At 42.2% G+C, this 26165-nt stretch overlaps 2 protein-coding genes across 8 annotated transcripts in view; both read right to left on the bottom strand.

The window, feature by feature from the left end:
* Positions 1-11359, bottom strand: part of sonb (SON DNA and RNA binding protein b) — a 13550-nt gene extending 2191 nt beyond the window's left edge. The window contains exons 1-11 of one of the 2 annotated variants that reach the window (XM_080851455.1): positions 10913-11359; positions 9296-9414; positions 9002-9191; positions 6922-8738; positions 6099-6727; positions 5709-5837; positions 4912-5142; positions 4548-4658; positions 4059-4175; positions 1432-1579; positions 148-213 (exon numbers count right to left, since the gene is read on the bottom strand). In XM_080851455.1, coding sequence (XP_080707581.1) covers positions 148-213; positions 1432-1579; positions 4059-4175; positions 4548-4658; positions 4912-5142; positions 5709-5837; positions 6099-6727; positions 6922-8738; positions 9002-9191; positions 9296-9414; positions 10913-10995 — 3640 coding nt within the window. In that variant the 5' untranslated portion in view covers positions 10996-11359. Of the gene's footprint in view, positions 1-147; positions 214-1431; positions 1580-2166; positions 2256-4058; positions 4176-4547; positions 4659-4911; positions 5143-5708; positions 5838-6098; positions 6728-6921; positions 8739-9001; positions 9192-9295; positions 9415-10912 lie in introns of those variants that run through there. The other variant, XR_013968891.1, reaches the window with a different exon arrangement.
* Positions 11360-11497: 138 nt separating this feature from the next.
* On the bottom strand, positions 11498-16702 carry LOC308375350 (uncharacterized protein). Of its 6 annotated transcripts, none has more exons than XM_080851459.1 (5): positions 16571-16702; positions 14736-15053; positions 12492-12758; positions 12240-12389; positions 11498-11712 (listed from the first exon to the last, which is right to left on the bottom strand). In XM_080851459.1, the coding sequence occupies exons 2-5, from the start codon at positions 15034-15036 to the stop codon at positions 11543-11545; spliced, it is 888 nt and encodes a 295-aa protein (XP_080707585.1). In that variant the 5' UTR covers positions 15037-15053; positions 16571-16702; the 3' UTR covers positions 11498-11542. The 6 variants fall into 6 exon arrangements, with proteins under 6 accessions (XP_080707585.1, XP_080707584.1, XP_080707586.1 ...); XM_080851458.1 differs by having other exon boundaries at positions 14736-15056; XM_080851460.1 differs by having other exon boundaries at positions 14736-15056; positions 16580-16687.
* Positions 16703-26165: the final 9463 nt, after the last annotated feature.

Consider the following 26165-nt stretch of genomic DNA (forward strand, 5'->3'; position numbering starts at 1 on the left):
ATTTCGTTAGTTTTAGCCGCTAGCATATCGAATAGCAATTGATCCGGAATGCTTCTTTAAGAGTTGATCTTAAGTTTGCAAATTCATGTGTGAAAGTAATTAGAAGAATGTGTGGGAAGTCTGTCTGTCTGTCTGTGTGACACTTACCCATCAGGTCCTTCATCACGATCAGACCTCCAGACTTCTGGGGTTTCTCCCCCATCGCCACCAGACCTGTCAATCAAGACGAGATCTCATGAACAGTTCCTCCAGTTTGTCATGACATGACGTTTAAAACTGCCGACTCACTGCAGTCCCATTACAGCCATGGGGGGGGGGGGGGGGGGGAATGCTGACTTCCGCCATGAGATGCACTCCTTCTCTTACTGCACAAGACCGTAACCCAACACCAAAGACTCAGGACAACATTAAGGGCTAAACACAGGCTCTCTCACTCAACCAGCACATGCAGAAACACAAAATCAAGAGGGGTAGATCAATACTGTATCTTAATATGCAAGTTCAGCATGGGGACATTTCTGAAGGACTATACAGATAGTTCAGGGCAATATAGTACCATTATCTGACAATATTTGCTTAATACTAAACAGCCAGACAGTACAGTGGTGAATCAGAAGTTGCATGACTACCAGGATACGTAGTTGCATGAATCACAATCCAAGTCTGTTACAACTTGAACTTGCCCTGGCTGTGATACCGAAGGCAGGCAGGCTATAGACACAATGTATGTCATGATCCGTTAACACTGGTGGATCAAACCTCAATATATTTCAATACAAAACTCAGTTGGCTCAAATGAATGAAATATGAATGTTTAAGTAACATCAAATTACAGCATGATTGTTGAAGCTAATTTATTGCAATGCTAATAGATTTATGATGTGCTATAAACAAAGGCTAAGGTTCACTTCACTTATGTAAACAATTTAAACTAGCTTGCTATCTAACGTAAACTATGCCTATAGCTGGCTTATATTAGAGCCACGTCTTCAGGATACCTGTGATATGGAATGCTTAACTATTCCAGTGCATGATAGTTAAGGAATACAACTTGAGTCTGACGAGTCTGATTACCTATGATGGATATGCTTTATTTGACTGTTAACTGTACATTCCTCAAAGCGAAGATCAGAAACAGCAAACAGCGGTTTCCATTATATTCCTTCTCTTAACATATTCTGCTGTATGTCGTAGGTGTCTGGCATCCAGACTTTATCTCATCTTATCTCAACTTGAACTTCCCACTCGCCTGTGAATTGCGGCTTGAGGCCTCAGGACATTAGCTCCAGTTTGGCCAAAAGGTTACTGACCATGATTATTTTAGATTTGTAACTAGTCCTTAGCACCACAGTATGTGATTTGAGAGTGTACTAGTCAAAAGCTGAGACTGAGATCCACCGGGCGCACGCACACAAACAGACATAAACACACCTCTGCGGTCGATCTTGAAGTCGATGATGATGGGCTCTGTGGTGCCTTCACGGTGCTTGCCCAGACCCTCGCCCAAGCGCCAACCCATCTTGCGCATCAGCAGTTCGCCCATACCACCTGATACGGGGGCCGCACGCAGGAACTGGTCCTGAGACCACAGAAGACAGGGAGAGGAGGAGGAAGAGGAGAAACGAGGAAGTGGAAGTGGAGGAGGGAAAGGGGGGGTGGGGGGTGGGGCACACAGACCAAAAGGGAGATCATGACTATTTGGAGACAGCAATGACATCGAGGTTTGCAACATATTTCTGTTCTTCTAGAAAATATCCTCTAAGTCACATTTGATCCATTAGAAGAATTCCATCATTTCCGATGATAAACAATGTCAGATAAACTGATTTTAATTAAAAACTATAAATTCAGTTGTACTCAAATTGGTGTTTGGGGGTGTTTTGAGGGTCTGCCAAATGTTGGATGAGAGGTAATTCTTTATAACATCTATGCCAACACAAAAGGGCAGCGTGACACTAACACAATTACATAGACCATCAAACAGGGCTGGGATAACTGTGTACACACACAGAGAAGTATTACACTCACACACACACATACCTGCATACATACGCACGCAAGCATGTAAACATGAGAAAACACACACACACACACACACATCTCTTTATCTCTCTCTCATACACACACATAGAGGTAGAGAGAAAGGGTGCAGGGTGGAGTACGTACCTAGGCCCCGCTCAGCGGCACGGCCTCAGACGGGACAAGAAGGGGGCCTGACAGACACCATGGCAACAAGGCAGCTACAAGGACTGAGCCTGCAACAAGTGTCCATACAGAGGGGTGAGAGTTCACAGGGCAGACTGTGAACCCACACCCCCCTGCCCCATCCTCCCCCGTGCCCCTCCCCAGCCATCAGCCCGCCCAGATATTCACTCATCCTCTCATCAGTCTCTGCACTCATCCATCCATCAATCCCACCATCCAGGTTTCCTTTCCCAGTGGTTGTGACACACGGATCCCCATCCCGCCCCTCATCTTGGAAAGCTTGTACACACAGATCTGTCCATCACTGAGCCTGTTGTGAGCCAGGGCTGCTGTAACCAAACTCCTGCGGGGTGTGGAGGTCACTGGAGCACTCACGGCAGAAGACCTTGCCGGGGTTCATGCCAGCAAATTCCTGATCAAGCCTCAACACTGCCATCTGCAACTGGCATGTGTGATCCAGGCCAAATTAAGACTGATTCATTGACCATCTCAAATACCCCCCCAACAACGCCATCCCAACCCCCCCCCCCCCCTTCTGCTTATTGCACCCAGATGTGCCCGATGTGGCAACACCGGCTATAAATAATACCAACTGGCAAGCACAGAAAAGGACTCAATGGGAGGGCTGAAGGAGGATCGGCCATAGCGACAAGGTTAATACATACATTTTTATTTTTTTTTAAGAAAAGGCTGACCGACGGAAGGAAGTATGTTCTCTCTAAGGCATGTGAATGTCATGCTGTTGTTTGAGAGGAGAACATGACTAACTGACCCGGTCCCATTCCTGATTTCATTCTGCTCAAAAGGATTCCAGAGTCTATATTAGAAAACTGACATTACCACTTCTGAGTATCGGGTGGATTGTGTTACACGACGAGCGGGTGCTCCTGCTATAAAACTGTAAAAGAATACCTGACGCACTATATTATTTCACCTGGATCTGAGATCAAGAAATTCCAACATGAATATAGACTTAAAAGGACATAAATCTTAACGAGAATTATAGAGGGAAAATGTGTTTGTAATTATCATAAAGGACTTGATAGAAGCAGACCGAATTGACTGAGACAACAATCAACAGGCTGTGGATAGTTGTTCAAATGCCTCGAGAAACACTTTAAGAATGCCGTCACAATTTCTGTGTGAGGTTTGATAATGCATCAAACTCAATAGAGGTCCAGCCCTATCCATCACCGTTTCACCTCTTGAGACTTTTGGATGCTCGTGCCAGGGAGACGTGTCGTGAGGTACACCAAACAAAGCTTTTTTCCCCCCTTATTCTTTTAAATTAACTCCCAGTGCTGACGCCAAACTTGACGACATCAGCAAACGGTAAGAGCCAAATTGTATGTACACACTCAGGGTTTCCTCAGCAACAGTGAAGTCATTTCTGTCACTCAGTCACTTGAGAGGAGCCTGAATGTGACAGGGAGTATTCAGAGGGTGAGAGATTCTGGAAGGGTCATAATAGGGGAGTGCCAGTGCGCAGCAACGACACTTTTTTTTCTTCTGCAAGACTTTAACAGAAGGATTTGAGAGGGGCATTCGGTCATGTGTCTTTATATTGCCATTGTACTTATTTCTATAGTCAGTTAATGCTGAAAAGATACAAAAAATATTGGCTTGAAAATGTACTTTGACCCTTAGAAGTTGACACACATACACATCAGAGACTGCATTCACTCTCTCTGACACACACACACACACACACACACACACACACACACACACACACACACACACACACACACACACACACACACACACTTCACTGGGGACTTAGGGCAAAATGGGGACAAATAATGACATCTCTGGTGTTAGGTTGAGGAGGGTGTCCCCAGGTTGGGCTTTACCTTCTTGATCCAAGCCTGCGGGCCGCTGTTGGACAGCTCATCTGAGGACAGCACCTGCGCTCCCGTGGAGCCCGTGAAGAGACCTGGGATGGTGGTCGACTGGGCCCACGCATCCACCTGCACAAGGTCACAGAACACAAACTTTACTAAACAAAACTTATAGTGACCTTTTAGAGTTCACCTCTCAACTGAGATTCTAGGCACTCATTCTGAGTTCTAGGCACCATTTCCAAACAATAATAGTATCTCCACTGCTGCTCCATGTGGGCAGGGTAAATGGCACCAGCCTAAAACTTACTCCCGCTGTGATAAATCACCCTGGTTAACTTGTTCATTACTTGCTTCAAAAGACAGATCTAGTGTTTGCATATAAACAGAGACAAACTTGCCCTACTTAACTTGACTTATTTCACGAAACTAGTTTCTAAACCCAAATATAGTGTGCTTGGAATCTGACGACATCAATGCCTTTGGCTGAAAGTACTCTACCTGTTCCTGCGATCGGGTGAGCATGCACATGGCACTGACGTCGAAGGGGTTTTCAGCCAGACGCTTCTGAGCCTGAGCCCGTTCACTCACAGCCACTGTGATGTCCACCGGCTTCAAGTACACCGATGCATGATGGGAAAAACAACATTGTTTAAAATGACATCAGCTAGAATGTACGAGAACATAAACCCAGTTAATGACTGACTGAAAACTAAACAGTGTAACTGCTTATAGGACATTGATTTTGTTTATTTCTAAATAAGGCATTTTGGTCTGTTTGCTCCTTCCACCTTAATTTCAGAATGTGCTTGACCCCTCTGTACTTCAGCAACGGCACACTAAATGAAACCGAAGCGCTCATCACCTGTGAGGGTGCTTCTGGAAAGACGCTGTCGCTGTCTTTCGCCTGCTCCTCTGAGGCCTTAGCGGACGCTGCAGCGGTGACTGCGACGGAGACGGACTTGTCGACCTTCTCCACGGGCACCCAATCACTGTACCCGCTCTCCTTCTTGCGGTGCTGTGAGCCCGACGACACCGGGAACTCCTTGGCGAAGGAGGCCTCCGTGCGCGGCAGGGCCGGCTTCACCGTGGCGTTCTGAAGAAGGGTGTGGGGGAAGGGGGTTGTGTAGTGGGTGGAGTGGAGGCGTCACAGGAAGGATGAAGGAGGGGGGGGGGGAAAGGGGAAGGAGGGAGGTGGTAGTGGGGATGGGGGGGGGGGGAGTGGAGGGGGGGGAGGGGTTACTGTAAAAATCAAAGGAAAAAACAAGAAATGCTTTCAAAAGGACAAATGGTTGAAGCGACACACTTTTCAGAAGAGCAGCATGCATCAACTGCAGACAAATGCTGCTGTGTATGCCCAAATCAGCCCAAGTCAATCAAAGATAAAGATACAAAACAAAATAAAAAAAGCTTGTTGAACACAACATATAGATTTAGACTGGGGCTGAATGGTTTTATCATACGATTAAATATGCACTCTTCCTATAAATGTGAAAAAAATCAATGCGGCTTACTTCAACCATTTGCCTAATTAAGCACATCTCACTTCAACTGAACAAGGCCAAAAGGCTGGCCCAAAGTGATATTACAAAGTTGGGGAGCTGGCAAAGTACGCTACTTAAGTGAAGTGAAGTTTGGGGTGTATGGTGATGGAGCTCTTACATTGAGGCTGAAGGAGATGCCCTTGTTCTCCTTCAGGGCTCCTCCTTTAAACATCTCATCCTCATCGTCCGATACATGGGGCCTGGCTACAGCCATCTCCTCTTTGCTCTCGGATATCTTCTTGCATTTCTGTTGAGGCAGAAAAGATGTAAAACGTGCTGTACTGTACTATGCACCAAACTGTGATGGTAGGTAGTCCTAAATGCCTTACTGATAAGCTAGTAGCTATGTAGTTCTAGTTCTTTTGAAGTACCTCATACTTTTATGCATTCTGTTGTGTTATATTTATATTCCAATACAGTTACAACCTCAAACTTTGAACAGCTTGTCGACTAGGCCCAGAGATTTCAACGGAAGAGATACAAAACACCGTATCCTTCTTTTCCTTACCTCTGTGAACTCCTTGATGCTGATGCTGTTCACTTGCTTAGTGACCTTCTTTTTAGCCTCCTCAATACCGGAGAAGTTCGGAGTGGGTGCAGGAGGGGGCTTGTTGGTTATGCTGGGCAAGGGTGGGAAAGGCGACATAGCCGCCAGGACCCCCATACTCGACATGGCTGCAGTCATGGTAGCAGCAATTGTGCTGGCCATAGCAGCATTCATAGGTGGTAAACCCATACCTGGCATACCACACATGCCTTGCATACCCCCCATACCACCCATGCCTTGCATACCACCCATGCCTTGCATACCACCCATGCCACCCATTCCTCCCATGCCACCCATGCCTCCCATTCCACCCATGCCTCCCATACCACCCATGCCACACATACCACCCATGCCTTGCATCTGTTGCATACCCATGCCCTGCATCTGCTGCATAGCCATGCCCTGCATCTGTTGCATACCCATGCTTTGCATATTAGGTAAAGGCAGTGGTAAGGACAGAGGTGATTGGTGTGGGGTTGGTAGGGGCAGCTGGATGGCTTTGGGTCGCAGGCTCTCAGGTATGGGCATACCAGCTTTAGCACACATAGCAGCCGCATTAGCCTTTGCGATCTCTAGCAGCTGGTCTTTATCTGAATTAGAGAGGGAGAGAGAGGTAACACATCAACATTAATTCAAAACAACATTTGTAAACATTAAAAAATGACTGATGACAATCTGAAGCCAAAGACTGCATCTGAAATATGCCTGCAAATCTGAGAATACTCTCCGTTTTTATTCAAGCATTTGGTCACGTCAAGATAAAGTGGGCTTCCAGTGAGCTTACCCAGTTCCGTAAGACGTGGTGGTGTCTTACTGGTGCTCCGCCGTGTTTGTGACGAAGACCGCTTCTTGCGTAAGATGAGGACAGGTGAGTGGCTTGGTTCACGCTTCCACCGGTCACGTCCACTAAACCTCTGCGCGCCAAATCCACCACCCCGTCTTCTCCGGGAACCAGAGCGAGACCTTGACCTCCTGTTCCGGCCTGATGAGCGAGATCTGGAACGTCTGCGTCGTCCTGGAGAACGAGACTTTGACCTTTTCCTCTTGGGTGACCTGGACTTGGAGCGCTTCGATCGATTTCTGGATTTAGACCGGGACTTCTTCCTTCGCGGAGGAGTTCTTGATTTCTTCTTTCTGCTGCGTGAGGATGACCTTGATTTCTTGCTTTTCACTGGCGATTTTGACTTAGACTTAGACTTCCGTTTCCTTGAGGTCGATCTGGAGCGCGGTGGAGGTGAAATGGACGTCGAGCGCCTCAGATAATAAATTGGAGATTTCGCGCCTTTCCCTGAAGACGGCTGAGACACCGAACCTTTCTCTATAGCTGGGGACGCTGAAGCAAGACCATCTTTCTCAGCTGGGTTCTCAGACAATTCAGTGGCAACATCACCCTGAGGCACACAAGAGTCTAGAAGAAGAGAGGAAGCCTCTCCAGAGATTGGCTTCACATATGAGCTCTGCTCGTTCAAAGGCACCTGGGCAGTTGTTTGTTCCTGTGCAGGATTCTCAGTGCTGGTTGACTCTCCTGTTACAGTCTTTGAGCTGGCAGAGATGAAGGGCACTGGTTTCCAGGACCCTTTAGGGATGACATTCTCAGCAGCATCTATGCAGTCTTTCTCTGAATCGCAGGTGGCAGGTGTTTCAATGGTGTCTGTGGTCTCACCCACATCCTGGCCTGTTGCCTTATCAGGCGTTTCGCTAGCACTTTCGTTTTCCCTAGAGTTTGATTGTGAAGTTTGGACCTGCTCTTTGTCAGCTGACAAAGATCCTGATCTGGAATGCCTACTGGCATGAGGAGAAGGTGACTTGGAAGTCCTGTCTAAAGACCTGGATCTTGACCGCTGTGGAGAACGAGGTGACTTGGACCGCGACTGTTGACTCTTGTGATTCCGAGTCTGATCGCTTTTTAATATGACGACAGACCTCGATCGAGCCCGTCTGGTCCGCCCCGCTGATCGAGATCTATGTCGTGATTGTGACTTTGACCGTGACCGTCGCCTTTCCCTACCCGAATGGGATGGTGACCTTGAACGCCTGTTACGTCGTGGGGAGTGTGACCTGGACCTTGTTCTTATGCCATGCCGAGAAGCTGACCTTGAGCGTCTACGCTGTTTAGGAGATCGGGACCTGGACTTACGTTGTGACCGTTTGGCAGATGGAGACCTAGACCTGTGCCTTCCCGATTTGTGGCCATTTTTACTTCTAGATCCAGATCTGGATCTCCTTTTCGATGGTGACCGTGACCTTCTGGAGCTTTCTTTTCGAGAGGATTTTGTTCTTGGAGACCTACTGCGGCTTTTCTTGGACTGCTTTTTGTCTTTGGATTTTTCTTTCACATCTCCGTTTGAGTTCTCTGTGGTCTTCAGAGGTGCACTGTCAACTTTTGGAATGATATCAGGCAGATCTTGAGGTGTTTGCAAGCTTCCCTTCTCCTGACCTCCAGACTTTTCTGAGATGTTCACAGAGGCGGCAACAGAGGTTTTCTTTTCTGATTCAGACTCAGTCCCTGATGCAGATGTACTCTCTGTGGGTGAGTGTGAGCGCGACTTCTTCTCTCCCTCTTTCCGTCGTTTCTTTTTCTTCTTCTTTTTCTTTTTTGTGCTTTAGCATTAAAACAAGTGAGAGGCAAAAGGTTAAGCTATGCAAACTCAAAATCTGATAATTAAACAAAGTACACATCATCCAACAGTAGTTTCTTCACCTTTGCTCTAAGGACCGTGCTTCATACACAACATGCAAACAAAACTCAGTCAGAGCCACTACTCTTATTAATCATGTGCACTTTTAATGTTTGCATTTGTAGAGCATGTTGCCGTTATCACCAATGACTTGATAAGAAAAACACGAAACAGAAAAACTCCTACTTGGTTTGAGTCTCTCCATCTGACTCTGACGCAGAGTCCGAACTGCTTTCCTTCTCCTCCTTCCGTTTCTTCTTCTTCTTCTTGCTCTTGTGCCGCTTGTGTTTCTTGTTTTTCTTGCGTGGGGTGCTGCTTGCCTCTCTGCTGGCTGGGTCCTTATTTGTGTCTATGGAGCCAGGGAACCTCTCAGTGCCTGCAAGTTTGACAAAATGGGTTTGTGGTCAATTCCAACAAGAACACACAGTCACCAAAGGAGTTGCAAAAGTAGCAGCAGGTTTCACACTAAACTGAATTCACCTATTTGTGTGCTGGCAGTGTCGACAGGACAGGCAGGGAGAAGACTGCAGGTGTCCTCCATACCTGCAGTACAGCCAGAGAGACTCTCTCCACCTTTGGAATGCTCTTCACCTGTTACACTGTTCAAGACATTGAAGAAAGTCATAATGTTGCGCAAGGACTTTTTTTTTTTTTTTTTTTATCTCATCATCATTGGGCATTGGGGTTAGGCAATATCATGGCTAATTTTCTTGCAGGATTTAAAATGTAAATGGTACCAACACCTGACGGCTGTGTAGTTGGCAGAACCCACTTTATCTACTATAACAGGGGTCATGTATGTGGATACAAGTTAACACCTCAGATATACCGCTGTTCCCCTAGAACTCCCAAACTGTGATAATGGAATAATAACGCATCATAGTTGAGGGAATAATACCGTGGTCATGTTTGGGTTTGCATCATATTCTATGGGTAGTTCAAAAATGCTATCGTATCGATCCCTATTTGATAGGAACCCAATTAACAAATACTGTATCAATGATTTATTTCAGAAGTGTACAACCAGAGCTTAAACTGGGCAAGGTCTATACATGCAAATCTGAACTAGACTTGGGCTGTATCGAATCGTGACGGACCTGTAGTGCAGTCCTACAAATCGAGCACCGAGTCGTTAGTGAAGTACTTAGTGAAGTAACGTGAACAATGCATCTTTCTATCATCGACTGATGTATTGATACTTGATACGTCATTCCAGTGCAAAAACGCCCACATTTAGCTATATTTGGTTTAACCAACTCTTTCCGACTCAGTCGCTTTGTTTACAGAAAGAACTTATAACACTCGCTACCAAAAAGATCATACCCATTTATGAATAATTGCACGGGAATGTACCGAACTGTTGGAGACGTATCTGCCATAAGTATTTCAGTAAAAGCTGACCAAAGCTTAACTATTAGGGTTATTTAGACATGGGTGCACACATTACATTGCGGCCAATGTTAGCACATTAACGCTTGTAATTACCATGGCTAAAATCAACGTTAGTTGAAGTGACATTACAAAAAAACTATTTGGGATTTATTGCGCAACATTCTTGTTATGACATAACTTTACCTTTGGTACAGTTCATGTGCGCTTATCACATGTCTTTACAGAAAATATTTTGAATGAACTGCAGCCAGCTGCATAAATGGCGACCGTCCTCTTACCCATGGAGACGCAAAAATGTTATCAAAAACACTGCTGCCTCTTCATTACGCTAACTCCATGCTTGCTAACTCTATGATGCACTTGGCTAGCTAGTTAACGTTAGCTGATCATTGGTGGTACTGATATTGGCATATGATGAATTGTATTAACTAAGATCTTGCTTCTGTCTACTCGTAACACATGGTGACACTAACAAGTAATTTACAGAAAAAGCACGGCATTATTACGCGAAACACTGGATCTGCCACGTACAGCGGCCACTGTGCTCATACAGGTTAGCAAAAATACAGTCACGGACACCTTAGCCTACTACCAATAGCTAGCCATACATCACTACGCTAGTAATCAACAATCTGGAAACGTAAATATGGCAATGCCAGCTATTCGCAGTACTGCCTTCTCTTCAGTATCTTGCCATCAGATTACCTGTCATCGTGCCCTTCATCCTCTATTTCTTTTATTTTATTCATGACAAAATCCCGGAAAATTTGCTCGATATTCGTCGCCATTACAACTCCAGTTTGAACGTCCCCTCATGTTCCCACAATTCATAGCGGCAACGGCTTTTGTAATTTAAAGTGACATCAGAGAAGGTCAGCATCAGCAAACACTTTTCAGAAAATCGGGTAAGTACATTGAAAATGTTTAAATGTTTCTCCCATCTTTGTTTTGTTTCAGGTTAACAACGCAACCACAATGCCTAACTGAACTACACAGTTTTCTTGGATGGCAACGGTACAGCTACATCTACTTGCCACATCAGATGTAGTGGCTGAGCTAACAAATATAAAGTAGGGCCTACGCAGTTGAGATCTTACCACAACATACAGAAGGTACAGAAGGAAATAACATTATTTTTCAGTTATCCCCATTGAATGATGTAGTTAACAAGTTACATCAACATCATTTTTCATGACATCAAATACAGTTCAGCACATATAGCAAAGCCCTTTGACTTTCAATCATCTGCCAAAGGAGGGGTGTCAAATGTCCCAGACATCAAATGTCATAAAGGTCACCATGTCATATTTAATAAAGAATACCAAGTTTGTCCAATCACAGCAAGGGGAGTTCAGGAGCATGTAAAAGACTGCGCCCAACATCAGAGTCTCTGAGGGTGAACAGTGTGACCCCAGAGTTGTAAGCAGCAGGGATTACGATGTGCATCATTTTAGGGTGTTCTTCATCACTCAGATCTTCCTCAGTGATCATCTGCTTCACCTGACCTGTGAAAAAAACAACAAAGAAGGTTACTCTGTAACAGCAGCCAGGTAATGCAGATCTGTCTGTGCGATATATAAACATCTACCCTAACAACTTCAGAGATGTAGCAATTGTAGCTAGCGCCTGATACCTGAGCTCTGCCTCTGCTCATGATTGCTTATTTGATCCAACAGTGTGTCACTGTCTCTTACTACTCGTTCTTCCATAAAACCCAACTGGGGTTCAGGTAAATGAGAGTCTGTGTCACAGAGGCCAGCAGGTACAGAGCTGTACAGTGTAAACCTCTCCCAAATGACTTCAGAGATATGCTAGAGTCTGACGTTATGATTCTTGCATAATCTTTATTGACTGTTAGACACTGATGTTTAAGGTCTGCATGTTTGAATAAAAAAAAAATATGGCAAATGACATTTTGATAGAAGATGAATTCAGAGCTAGGAAAGGGTGGTTTGTGTTGGATGATGAGATAAATTACCGTAGGACTCCAAATGAGTAGGAGCCACCAGTGAAAAATCTGAAACAGACCCACCTTCCACATCAAGAACTTTCCATCGAGGGTCAGGGTGAGCTGAGATTAGTGATTGGCGGGCATCACCTGTCAGTCTCTGCAGCACATCTTCTCTCCGAACCAGGAGGACCGACTCACTGCAGAGACGTTCATGCACCTCCCCCTCACTTACTGAAAATGTATTCACACGTACAACACACACTGTGAGATAAAACACGCACACACACTACTGTGGCACTGTAGGTGAGTACAACTTGGTTATCCTATACTGACCCACATCTAAAGGATTGGCCATGAACACAGCATTGGGTCCCACCCCAAAGATCAGCTGGTGGTGCCAGGCATCGGGTATCTCCTCTCCTGCGGGTACTGCCCGCTGCATGTTCATGGTGGCCACGGGCACTGCTCCCCTGCGGATCCAACTGGCCAGCCAGGGAACCAGCCTAACTTTGCGCTGGGGGTGCAGGGAGAAGAAGCGACCCAGCACCTTGCCTTCACTGGCCTGCTCTGCGCCAGCTATCAGCTGCTGGTGGGTGGCACCTGAGACAGAATACAAAAACAAACGCATACACACAAGAAGAAAATCAGTGAGATTGAAAGATATCCAACATATATATTTTAATGCTAAACATATTATTCCCTACAGGCATGCATAACTTCAGTACTTAAACAGTAACTATAGAGGGTTACATGCTATATGCAAGCAGATAATAGAGTGTGCTCAGGCCAGGGACAATAACCCAACCCCACACCTTACAAAGTGAATTTGGGTTTGGTTATACCAGGTTATTTGAAAACACCATGTTTTAAATAGTGCCATCTTTGAGCTTAAAGCTCCAGCTTCAGTACTATAATATTATGAATTAATCAGTAAAATACATTATCATTAGTGGGAAGTTGTTGTATTTAAACAGCACACAGTTTCTCCTGATTTGCAAAGTAGCTCAAATGTAGTTAAGAAGCCAAAAGGATCAACCTCTCCTTTTAATCTTATTGTTTGCATGTGCACTGTGGCAAACATTACTCTAGTAATGTAATTCACTCATGTGAAAAACAACAACAACAAACCAAATCTGTATATGTGTACATGCTATATGAAAGCAGATCAAATTGAGTGTGCATGTGTATGTATGTTTGTGTGTGTGTGTGTCACGATTGGCTCCAGATCATCTTGATCCAGATCCATGTTTTCTCTGTCATGGGCCCCAGGTCATGTTCTCTCTCTGCTCCAGGTTTTTGCCATGCCCTTGACTCGCTGAATCTTTCCTGTGCCTGGTCTTACACACCTGTGGCTATTTGGACCTCGTCAGTGCCTTTATTTAAATCCCGCTCTAAGAAGCATTCAGTGCTGGATAGGGATGCAAATTATCGATTAATTAATTAATCATTAGTTCATAATCGTATCGATCGACTTTCGATTAATTGATAAGCGGCGTTTTTCACCTGAGTTTCAGTGCTTCAATAGGGCCTTTAAAAATAGGCCCTATTATTATTATATTACATTACATTATGATAATTCTATTCTATTCTATTATACATTCCTCAAGTAATTATGCATTAGGAAAAGAAAGCAGAAAAGTTTTTTTTATGGTATAACAAAATCCATTCATTAATTTAAAAAAAAAAGAAATAAATTATGGACTGGCTCAGTTCTTGCATTTGAAACAGACATAAAACAAAAAAGAATAGAAGAAATTAAATAGAGCCAAACAGAATATTATTGAGCCTATAGATTATGAAGAAACGGCATCTAGGCTATTACAAGCTAAATAGCCAACACAACTCTCTGAAGTTTAACTCGCGCTCACGGTAGTGAGGGATAGAGTAGTTACATTCTTAATGACAAGCCATCAGGCAAAGGTAAGCTAGTCCGCTAACGAGCTAGGTATCTAATCATTAAGCCTGAGTGAGCTAGTCCGCTATCAAGCTAAATAGCCAACTCAACTCTTACTTACTTACTTAACTCTCATGAGCCAAACTCGCGGGCACACGTTAGCGCGGGAGTAGACAGAGATATTCACATTCATAGCAAGGTGATCTAGCCCGCTAACGAGCTAGGTAGCTAACTCTATGAAGTCTCAGTGAGCTAGCCCGCTAACGAGCTATTAGCTAACCTGAGTTTTAAGACTATAAGCCATAACTCGCGGCAGTAAGCGAGAGAAGGTATAATACAGTGTATCTGTGATTTTAGGTTGACCAGGTGAACTGCCTGTTGCGTGCCTCCGGCCTGTCTGTTTGCCTTGGATTACCATTTTGGGTATAAACCTTTGAGGTTATTTAGCCCTAGCCTGGCCTGAGTTTTTCTATTTATGTCTATTGCTGCTTGCCTTGCCTCATTGAGATCCCAATGTTAAGTATCTTCTGAGCTTTGCAATTTTTTTTTCCTGTTGGATCTCCTACCACTGCCTCTGTTTTGAAAGACATTCATTCTGTTGAAGAGCTGTTCATTAAAATAACTTTAATAGGGCTGTGACCGTGAGTGTGTGTGCGTGTGTGTGCATGACTGCATACACACACCTGCTTCACTCCGTGAGTGCAGGTAGTCTGGGAGTGGGGACTCATTCCTGCGCAGGCGCGTCCTAACATGGCTATCCACTAACTCCGCCACCACGGTGATGCCCAGTGCCTGCAGGACGTCTACCACAGCTGTGGCACCGCAAGCCGAGACCCCAATCTGCAGCGTCTGGCGCTCTACCGCCTCTTGGATGGACCAGACCATGGCCATGCTCTGCTCTGCCTCCTTGTTTGTGTGGGGGGCGGAGGGGGAACAGCTGGACCCAGCCTGTGCCCGTCCTCCATCTGCTGACCCCCTCTCCATATTCACTGAGATGGACACTGCTGAAAAACAAAAGGAGAGATTTCCATTTGGGATAATTTTTTTATGGTCCTACTGCAGGGTTGGAATATTATTGGTGAAAATTACATTAGGGACCACAGCATCTACATTTAGTGTAATAAAAATGAGCCCTAGTGACTATGTTTATGGCAGAGATAGTGACACACACACACTCTGAATTCTACCCATCCAGGGTAGTGATACACACAGTGAAGCACACTAACCCGGAGCAGTGAGCTGCCTTTGGCGGCGCCCGGGGAGCCGTGATCGGGGTTAGGTGCCTTGCTCAAGGGCACCTCAGCCGTGGATGTGGGCATGGGATAGCAGTGCTCTACCACTTCCCCCACCAGTAGGCCACGGCTGCCCAGTGAAAGCTTAGTGTGTTAGTGTATCATACAAAGAGACTACCGATGTACAAAATTCCGTTTATCCAGTCAACATTAAGTGTTTTTCCCGCAGAAGTATTTCAACAGTAGCCTGGCTCAGCCCGTCTACTGCACCCAGCCAGGCCCCGACGTTTGTCCCAGCTCAGTCCCAGGGACAAGAACCCAACCCCACACCGCGCAAAGTGAATTTGGGTTTGAGTTATAGCCAACCATTTGAAAACATAATAGTGCCATCATTGAGTTTAACATCTATAGTTACAGACTACTTCAGCACTATACTATAATCTATGTCTATTCAAACAGCACGCAGGTTCTACTGACTCTTGCAAAGTAGTTCAAATTTAGTTAAGAAGCCAAAAGGATCACACCTTTCTTTGCATTTATAGATTAATATTATTGTTTGCATGTGCACTGTGGCAAAAATAACTCTGGAAATGCATATTTTCTTCAACCTTCTTGTTTCCTGGAAATTTCTAGGCTACTACTAGGCTATAAGCAGTTTTTCATTGTTACTAAAATAGCTTTAACATGTAAAATCTGCCTCGGAACGTTATATCAAATTAATTATTTTCTGCATTGGCTTGAAACTATCACTCTGAAATTATTTCAAATAGAGATAAACCTGTACATTTTTAACATGAGTGATTTCAACTGCACTTCAAATACTGAGATTAGATTAGCAATGAACAATGCTACATTTATTTACTCCTGAATTTGACGTGAATCACTGTTACATGATTCACGTTAATTGCAGTCTCATTTTGTTTTTAGAAACACACCAATGATGTGCAGTACGAAAGAATGGAATCATGTTATTGCCTACTGTTGACATGTCACGCCCCTTCCAACGTCACAACTCTGCAACTCCGGTATCAGGAAAATCCAACTGTTTCCCCTTTGTAACAATGACTTCGAATGGGCATTAATGTATTATCCTCCTAGTCCCAACTCTTTTAGACATTTCCAATAGCACACGAAGGGCGGATATGACATCCCCTCACTCGGCTGTAGCTGCACGACAATCTAATTTTAGCATCTCGGTGACGCCAAGCAGCGTTGGTTGGTCAGAGACATAAGCAATGTCCTGACCAACACAAGTAACAGACCCGGGAAATATGTATCCTACAAACCTGGCTAACCTGGGAGCTCGAGTCACACAACCTAATCGTAAATATATTGATGAGTATATTCCCAAACATTTTGAATAACTGTTAGGTCAATGTAACACTCTCTTCCGCCATGCTGATTGTGCCAAAGTCCCCTATGTTTCCCCAGATTCTTTCCTTGATGTGAAAATAAAATGCGTTTTGATTGGTTCAGACTTCTACGGTGGTATGCGATTGGTTCAAAATGCAACCTACGTACCAGATCAGAGGGTCTTTGATTGTTCCTATGCTGACCCCTACTGGAAAAAGTAACGTACTTCTATTCAATTTCTATTTGACTGTTTAAAAAGGTTAGAATCTGCGAAGGCGTCTCTGTCCGAGCCACTTTTTTTTGAGAGCTGACATCTGGGAATCTATAGGACCATGAGGGGAAATTCGCTTCATTTTATAAAAATGTGTAATGGATCTAGGACCGACTATTAATATACTGTAGTTTTTTTCTCCTATTAACCCAATCAAAATACAGTCTGCGATTCTGTTTCAGTTTCGGAACTGATTGAGCTCTACAGTTGATCAAAATACAATCCTCCCTTCTGTACTGAAGTACTGTGTTAATTTTTTTTTGTGGCGCAGTCTGAACACTGTAATTGTTTCCCATTTACAGTCACGGCTGTGTACGAACACCAGAGGTTTTTTTTTTTTTTTTTTTAGCACAAACACTTGCAGAATTAATTTAGAGAATATCCATTTTCTGGATTTAAATTATTCCAGGGGGTCAAAAGTTAGCTGTCACACCACATCTTCTCAACATGGACTGTTTGTTTTCGATGCAACACCCATGCATTAGGTAATATTAGGCACCCAAGATCCTGGTCCTTTGAAGTAATTGCCACATGCTGCATATTATCTTAGGACATCAAGGACAGATGGTGGCCTTAAGGAATTGGCTGGTGGGGAATGCATAGCAAAGAGTCTCGAGGTACAAAACCAAACACCTTAGAGTTTATGGAGGCTTCCTTTTCTCTCTTGTCTCTTATTCTTCTGATGCTGTTTCTCCTTTCCTTCCTTTGAGAGTAGAGGTCCTCTCCCCCCTACACTCTTATTAGATCACTCCGACTGTTTGTCTCTCGTCCACCATTTTTCTCACCCATTCGTTTCAGGTTTGGTTATTCATCTCAGGTTCTGTCATGTAGGCTATTCAGGTTAATCTGGTAATTTATGTAAATTTGGTCTAATGGGCATCCAATCTGTGTATTCACTTGCTATTATTTACAGTTGTACTTTTTGTTTTAGATTGTATATAACATACAGTTTGACTGACACTTGTAACATTTAAGCTTACCGTTTATTGTATTCATTCATTAACCATTCATATAACTCCTCATCTGCCATGTCATTACATTAATTAAGATCTTACAATAAGCATATATACTGTTTGGTAATATTGTAAGTGACTGCATACATAATGGAATCAGATGGATTGTATTTTCGGCAATATTTATCACTCTTATGCTTTCTATTGTGCCATAAGGTTCAGACACATTTTGGCTGGAGGGACAACTAGAGGACTGTGAGGAGCAATTAGCTGAATTTGACTAAAAGTGCCAGACTAGAATAACAGACTGTGTATGATATGTGTTACAATAAAAAAAAAACGTGGAAACATCGTGAACTTTTATAATTAGCCTACTGTATGGGCTCATCTTCTGTAACCTTAATTTTAGCATGAGATACTGTAGCGTTCTACTATAGGCTTTTTATTATATGAAACAGAGATGCAGAGATTCTTGTCAAACTATTCTACTGTATTTCACTGGGTACATTAAAAAAGCAATAAGGAGTTCTGTTCCCAAACTAGCAAGGTAAAAAGGTATGCAAAAAACTTCAAAACACTACCAACACTGATAGAAGCGTGCCAACCCCTCTAACTGGTGTCTTTTGGCAGAATAGCTGCTAATGTCATGCTGTGAAAGCTTTTCTTCCATTTTTTCAGGGTATTCCTGCCCGCTACACTGAAATACATTGGGCATATCCTGGATGGCTAGTGGGAAAGACAGAAGTGTTTAGCTGTCCTTCACATGACCATATGCTATCAAAAATGAATTTGAGGATGGTTCCAAAATGAGTTGCCTATGTAACCATACCTGTGGTGAAAAGGGGAAAAAGAAAGGGGCTTTCCAGCCAATTGGGTGTCATGGATGGCCCCATAGACATGAATATATCCTATTCATATAGGATGAATATGATCCTATTCATGTCTATGGATGGCCCAACCGGGAGGGAATTCCCTTCCCCTTTCTCCACATTTGTCAATTTGCAATTTAAAAAAGGAACACTGCAGTTTATGAGTTAAAAATAAATGATCTGTCAAACAGAGAAAAGATCTTCATTATCATCAAATATACCAACTTTAATAAAACAAATGCTTGTGCTGCCTACATGCATTGTCTTTAAAAACAGTACATTCATACCATGTCATGAGATCAGTAAAACGTCACACAGGATTCAGAGCAGAATTTTTTAATGAGTATCAGGTGCTATTTAGTTCAATTTTGTCTGCAGTTTTCATAGACTTCGACATATGCCTTATTCACTTTAGAATGTGTTAATTGTTTGTTTTCTTTTCAATGTTTTGAGGGACGGACTACAACATAATAAAATGAAGAAAGGGAGGCAGGAAGGAAGGACAAATAAGGAATAGTGATGTCTCACTGTGCCAAAGGTCACTTAGTGAGACGTGAGCTGTCACAAAGAGCTAAGTGGCCCATTTCAGTGACATGGTCATGGAGGTAGACTACCCATTCCACTAGCGATATGAAGCAATGGATTGATTTCAACAGTGGGCTCTTTGGCCATCGCTTCTGATCAGTCAGTAGCTCTGAAATCAGTTAACGACTGACGAACCACAGACGCTCCCGATATCTCCTCCGGGCCAGCATGCAGCCGTACTGGTGCGTATGGACAGGTTCCCAAATGTTGAGCCTTTGACGCACAGTAAAAGTGTTGGCCTATTTTAACGGCACGCTTTCTCTTTTCTTCTGTCGTTCTCCAAGGTTTCTCCAAGTGTTATCATTGGCCTCCATGTGTTTTACTGGTAAGGCGATTTTCTACGTTTCATGGGGATTCTATAAGCCTTTTAATGAACCAAGCGAATGGGCAATACAATGCTTTTCTCTCATTTCAGGACACCACTTCTTTGAAGTCACTTAGTTATAGATTTACTCTTTCAAGTAGGCTTCTATCTTAACAAAATCAAATATTTAACTATAAGATGAAGATATAGGCTACATATTTAAAACAATTGTGGGAATTATTTGGAATTATGATAACTTGTACACATGTAGCTTTAACTAGACGTCTCGCACAGCATTGCGTATTATGACAGAAATGAGCAAGAATTAAGTGAAATAAGACATTTTCCGTTAAAAAGTGTGTTATGTGGAATGATTTGGGTAGACCGACTAGCTACAGTTTGATCAGAGGGAGAGTTGGAACACCTTGAAAAAATAACAATCGCGGAAAGTCTGAGTTTTGCTCTGCACTTGCTTCTTTGATGGTGTGAACATTTGAAGATGTTGTCTTTTCCCGTCTGAAGCTATCGGCCCATGTCGAAACGAAACAAAACGAAAGCATGATTAAGATCAGTGGCGGCGCCAGAGATTTTTTTCTGGTGGTGCTATGGGGGTGCTCGGCGTTTTACTGAGGGTGCTATGAAATTAGGGTGATAGCATATGAGTCTCATTTTTCTCTACTACAACACCTCCCCACCATATCGTCACATATGTTTACACGTTTGATCTCTAACGCGTCTTTGGGGTACATAAAAAGCGTCATTCAAATCGATCGTATTATTATTATCATTAGGCTACTTCTGACGGACGCGCACAAAGCCGCGTTCATCTCCGACGGTCAAAATGGATGCAGCATGTTATAGATAACGTAATCCCAAATACTTCACTTACTTCAGTGTGTAGATTAAAGTTTGCGCCAGATGACTAACAGGTCACCACTACCATGTGCGACCAATTAAACTAAACATACCAAGTTCAATACACTTCTAACTAAAGACGGCAGATTAGAATATCAGATAGAATTAACTTAAACAGGCAAAGAGTCAGAAATGCTTTCAAAAAGGGTATATTATTTTAAGTCACAATCAAAAAAAACATGAATGAGATCAAACAGTAGGCACTCAAAACCACAATAATAAGAGATCAAAAAGTGCACACAAAACTATGCTTAAAACATCCCTTAATTGTTTCCTAATCATTTCTGCCATTACATTGATGATCTCATTCTGCACGTCATGGTGCACATACTTTGCATTTGACGGGTTGTTATCTAACTTTTTCTGAACGGTTTTATCAAATTTTCCAATTACAGATAGCAACTCGCGGACATTTCCCCTGTTTGCTGAATCCTCATCTTCAATGTGGCCTCGCTGTGAGATCCCCTGACTAGCAGTGTAGCGCAAGCTTTCCACAACATTTTTGTAATATTGGTCTTTTCGGACCATCCTGGGCGTTCATGCTTAAGTCACCCAGGGTGCTAGCAGCATGGCTAGCAGCGCCCTCAGTAGAGGTGAGGGTTAACTTGGACCAGGACGTTCCTCTTCTTCTACATCAGAATCAGAATCCAATACCTCTTGCATTTTTTCTTCCTCTTGAACATCTTATTCAACTCGAGGAAATTTGCGGATCAAATACCGATCCATTTTCGTGATTTTGTGAACGCTTGACTTAGAATTGACCTATCGCGAGGATTACTGTTATTTAGCCTACTACTCATTGAACAATCACGTTCACGCGCAACGTGTCTGTGTCGTGCTACGTGAACAATCTGTTTATTACAGTGCATGAAATGCCCTGTATTGTTATTCCTAGGCTTCTTCTTCTTCTTCTTATTCTTGTTACCTTTTTCTGCGATTAATTCAGCCCGAACCGCTTAACGTAGAAACTTCATTCAAACTTTGTCGCGTAGGTCTTGTAAACGACACTTATGCTATGTATGTTTCACTTTTCTAAACTTTATACTTTTTAAGATATTAAAGAAAAACGAATATAAATTTCTCCCATTGACTTACATTGGGCCATTATGACATCATAATAGGGTCTTTAAACTGGCTTGCACCTGTGCTTTACTGACACCTGTGCCAAATCAAAGGAACCTCTACTCTCTCTGTCCCTCTCAATTTAACTGTAACTAGGAACATTAAGACACCATCCATTCTCTATTTTTTTTCTCCATCTCTCCATCTTTCTCTCTCAGTCAACTTTCTCTCACACTCAATCTCTCTTCTTCACTCCATTTTTATCTCCTTTTTTCAATATTTTCACTCTCTCTTTATCTCTTCATCCAGAGCCACTCTTGTTCACTCTTCTTTCCTTCTTCCACTCTTCTTTCCTTTCTTATTTTCTTCTTCCATTTTTCTTTCCTTCTTCCACTCTTCTTGCCTTTCTTTTTTCCTTCATCCACTTTTCTTTCCTTCTTCCACTTTTCTTTCCTTTCTTCACTCTTCTTTCCTTCTTACACTCTTCTTTCCTTTATTCTTTCCTTCTTTCACTCTTCTTTCTTTTCTTATTTCCTTCTTCCACTCTTCTTTCCTTCCTTCACTCTTCTTTCCTTTCTTCTTTCATTATTTCACTCTTCTTTCTTTTCTTCTTTCCTTCTTCCACTCTTCTTTCCTTTCTTCACTCTTCTTTCTTTTCTTCTTTCCTTCTTTCACTCTTCTTTCCTTTCTTCTTTCCTTCTTCCACTCTTCTCTCCTTTCTTCACTCTTCTTTCTTTTCTTCTTTCCTTCTTTCACTCTTCTTTCTTTTCTTCTTCCTTTCTTAACCTTTGCATTTCATGCACTGGTATTTCCTTCAGGAAATGCATTTTCTAGTTTCAATCTGTTATTTTCTGTTATTTTCTTTAGTGATTAAAATATTATTATCACACAATACATTTTATTAAGAACTCAGAATGAAATTAAATAACAACTAGAAAATGCATTTCCTGAAGGAAATACCAGTGCATGAAATGCAAAGGTTAAGAAAGGAAGAAGAAAAGAAAGAAGAGTGAAAGAAGGAAAGAAGAAAGGAAAGAAGAGTGGAAGAAGGAAAGACAAAAGGAAAGAAGAGTGAAGAAAGGAGAGAAGAGCGGAAGAAGGAAAGAAGAGTGAAAGAAGGAAAGAAGAAAAGAAAGAAGAGTGAAGAAAGGAAAGAAGAGTGGAAGAAGGAAAGAAGAAAAGAAAGAAGAGTGAAATAATGAAAGAAGAAAGGAAAGAAGAGTGAAGGAAGGAAAGAAGAGTGGAAGAAGGAAATAAGAAAAGAAAGAAGAGTGAAAGAAGGAAAGAACAAAGGAAAGAAGAGTGAAAGAAGAAAATAAGAAAGGAAAGAAGAGTGGAAGAAGGAAAGAAGAGTGAACAAGAGTGGCTCTGGATGAAGAGATAAAGAGAGAGTGAAAATATTGAAAAAAGGAGATAAAAATGGAGTGAAGAAGAGAGATTGAGTGTGAGAGAAAGTTGACTGAGAGAGAAAGATGGAGAGATGGAGAGAAAAAAAAGTAGAGAATGGATGGTGTCTTAATGTTCCTAGTTACAGTTAAATTGAGAGGGACAGAGAGAGTAGAGGTTCCTTTGATTTGGTGCAGCTGTCAGTGAAGCACAGGTGCAAGCCAGTTTAAAGACCCTATTATGATGTCATAATGGCCCAATGTAAGTCAATGGGAGAAATTTATATTTGTTTTTCTTTAATATCTTAAAAAGTATAAAGTTTAGAAAAGTGAAAAATACATAGCATAAGTGTCGTTTACAAGACCTACGCGTCAAAGTTTGAATGAAGTTTCTACGTTAAGCGGTTCGGGCTGAATTAATCGCAGAAAAAGGTAACAAGAATAAGAACTAGAAAATGCATTTCCTGAAGGAAATACCAGTGCATGAAATGCAAAGGATAAGAAAGGAAGAAGAAAAGAAAGAAGAGTGAAAGAAGGAAAGAAGAAAGGAAAGAAGAGTGGAAGAAGGAAAGACAAAAGGAAAGAAGAGTGAAGAAAGGAGAGAAGAGTGGAAGAAGGAAAGAAGAAAGGAAAGAAGAGTGAAAGAAGGAAAGAAGAAAAGAAAGAAGAGTGAAGTAAGGAAAGAAGAGTGGAAGAAGGAAAGTAGAAAAGAAAGAATAGTGAAATAATGAAAGAAGAAAGGAAAGAAGAGTGGAAGAAGGAAATAAGAAAAGAAAGAAGAGTGAAAGAAGGAAAGAAGAGTGTAAGAAGGAAAGAAGAGTGAAGAAAGGAAAGAAAAGTGGAAGAAGGAAAGAAGAGTGGATGAAGGAAAAAAGAAAGGCAAGAAGAGTGGAAGAAGGAAAGAAAAATGGAAGAAGAAAATAAGAAAGGAAAGAAGAGTGGAAGAAGGAAAGAAGAGTGAACAAGAGTGGCTCTGGATGAAGAGATAAAGAGAGAGTGAAAATATTGAAAAAAGGAGATAAAAATGGAGTGAAGAAGAGAGATTGAGTGTGAGAGAAAGTTGACTGAGAGAGAAAGATGGAGAGATGGAGAAAAAAAAAATAGAGAATGGATGGTGTCTTAATGTTCCTAGTTACAGTTAAATTGAGAGGGACAGAGAGAGAAGAGGTTCTTTGGATTTGGCACAGGTGTCAGTAAAGCACAGGTGCAAGCCAGTTTAAAGACCCTATTATGATGTCATAATGGCCCAATGTAAGTCAATGGGAGAAATTTATATTCGTTTTTCTTTAATATCTTAAAAAGTATAAAGTTTAGAAAAGTGAAAAATACATAGCATAAGTGTCCTTTACAAGACCTACGCGACAAAGTTTGAATGAAGTTTCTACGTTAAGCGGTTTGGGCTGAATTAATCGCAGAAAAAGGTAACAAGAATAAGAAGAAGAAGAAGAAGAAGAAGAAGAAGAAGAAGAAGCCTAGGAATAACAATACAGGGCATTTTATGCACTGTAATAAGAAGAAGAAGAAGCCTAGGAATAACAATACAGGGCATTTCATGCACTGTAATAATAGGCCTAAATAAACCATTATTTTCTTGGGGGTGCTATGGGGGTGCTATGGCCAATCTAGGGGGTGCTCTAGCACCCCCTAGCCCCCCCCCTGGCGCCGCCACTGATTAAGATTTAGGTTTTGGTGGTTTAAGATCACCATCTCCCTTTCACATTGCATTGCGTCTTCACAATATATCACAGTTAAACTTAGCTTAGATGATTGTGATCTTTAATCTATGAATCTATGCTGTATGACACATTTCAAGACTTCGTGGATTTTAATGTTATCGTTATCTAGACAAACATGCAAGGTGGCCAGCTACAGACTTGTAGAAAATATAAACTATATTAAATCACATTTTTTTCAGTTACTAGTTTTTGTGTGATAATGCAAAAAGCAAAAACAGTTAGGCTACCAACTGTAGCCTACTCGGCCTACCTTACGATTCTGACAGCGATAGACTACAAAGTTTGCGGATTCAGTGGCTGTTGCCTGCAGGTTTAAAGCAGTAGCGTATGTGAGTTCTGCAGTTTTGCCAGCAGTCTACTGGATATTAAGATGAGTGTGACTTGATAGCCGATATATTTAAGCGACATTGTATAACTGTGCTAGGGATTTATTTACAAAGTTTTGACAAATATCCTTGTTTACATAAAATGTGGGATTACTAGCTGAAGGCAAGAAATACACTGTAAATAATTGTAGTCAATTGCAGGATTTCAACAGCATTAACCTGTTATTTTTAAATACATAATTTTACCGTTTATACATCATAAAATCAGTAAAATTACACACCATTAACCGGTTTTTTTAAGAACTATAAAGTATTTTTTTAAACATAGCACTTTACTGCTAAATCACTGTCCAAACTATCTTAAGAATCATGCAGTATTTGCTTAGCTGCTTCTTTTAAGCAGTGTAAGTGTGGTTGTTTTCCTCAAGGTTGTATTAATTGCATTGGCATGAGTTTGCTTGATGGCATTTCGAGTGCAGGAAAGCCGGGGGTGTATTAGTTGAACTATTGAGTGTTCTATGCATCTCTCTAATCGGACTGTTCAGTTGTATTCAGGTTTATTTTTGACACGGTTCTCTGACATTATAAAACAAAATATATATAATATATATATTACACATGATACAATTATAGAACAAAATATATTAAAGATTGGACATTCACCCATCTGCCCCCATTGAGCCATATGAGGGTCTGATGAGGAAGAATGCAGTCTGGTGGTGCTTCTAGAGCAGTCAAAAGCACAAGTCTGAACCATTGTGCCAAAATAATAATATAGCCTAAGTAGTGGGTTAGCAAAAATAGATTTTTTTATCAGATTCTTGATCGGCTTATATTTGAAAAGGAGTTCAAGTTCAAGTGATTTTTTTGTCACATACACATATATATAGTGACAGCTGAGGAGTAGAAGGTCCTCAGGATGGGAGGGGAGACCTTGAACAGCCTCAGCCTCCGGAGGGAGTACAACCGCTGCCTAGATGACTTTGCCAGGTGTTGTGTGTGGAGGGTCCATGTTAGGTCCTCAGTGAGGTGCACCCCCAGATAATTAAAACTGGGGACCCTCTCCACAGGCTCCCCAGCACGGCTTCCCAGACTCACACTTAATGGTGGGGGCAGTGTAGG

The sequence above is a fragment of the Sprattus sprattus genome (genome assembly GCF_963457725.1).
Source record: "Sprattus sprattus genome assembly, chromosome: 14".
Taxonomy (NCBI): Eukaryota; Metazoa; Chordata; class Actinopteri; order Clupeiformes; family Clupeidae; genus Sprattus; species Sprattus sprattus.

Excerpts from the sequence above, each read along its gene's own strand:
- LOC308375350 (XM_080851456.1), bottom strand. Across the intron at positions 12,759-14,735 it reads GCACTCACGGAGTGAAGCAG|GTGCCACCCACCAGCAGCTG; the intron begins GTGTGTGTATGC and ends ATTCTGTCTCAG. Across the intron at positions 12,390-12,491 it reads GGCCAATCCTTTAGATGTGG|TAAGTGAGGGGGAGGTGCAT; the intron begins GTCAGTATAGGA and ends ATACATTTTCAG.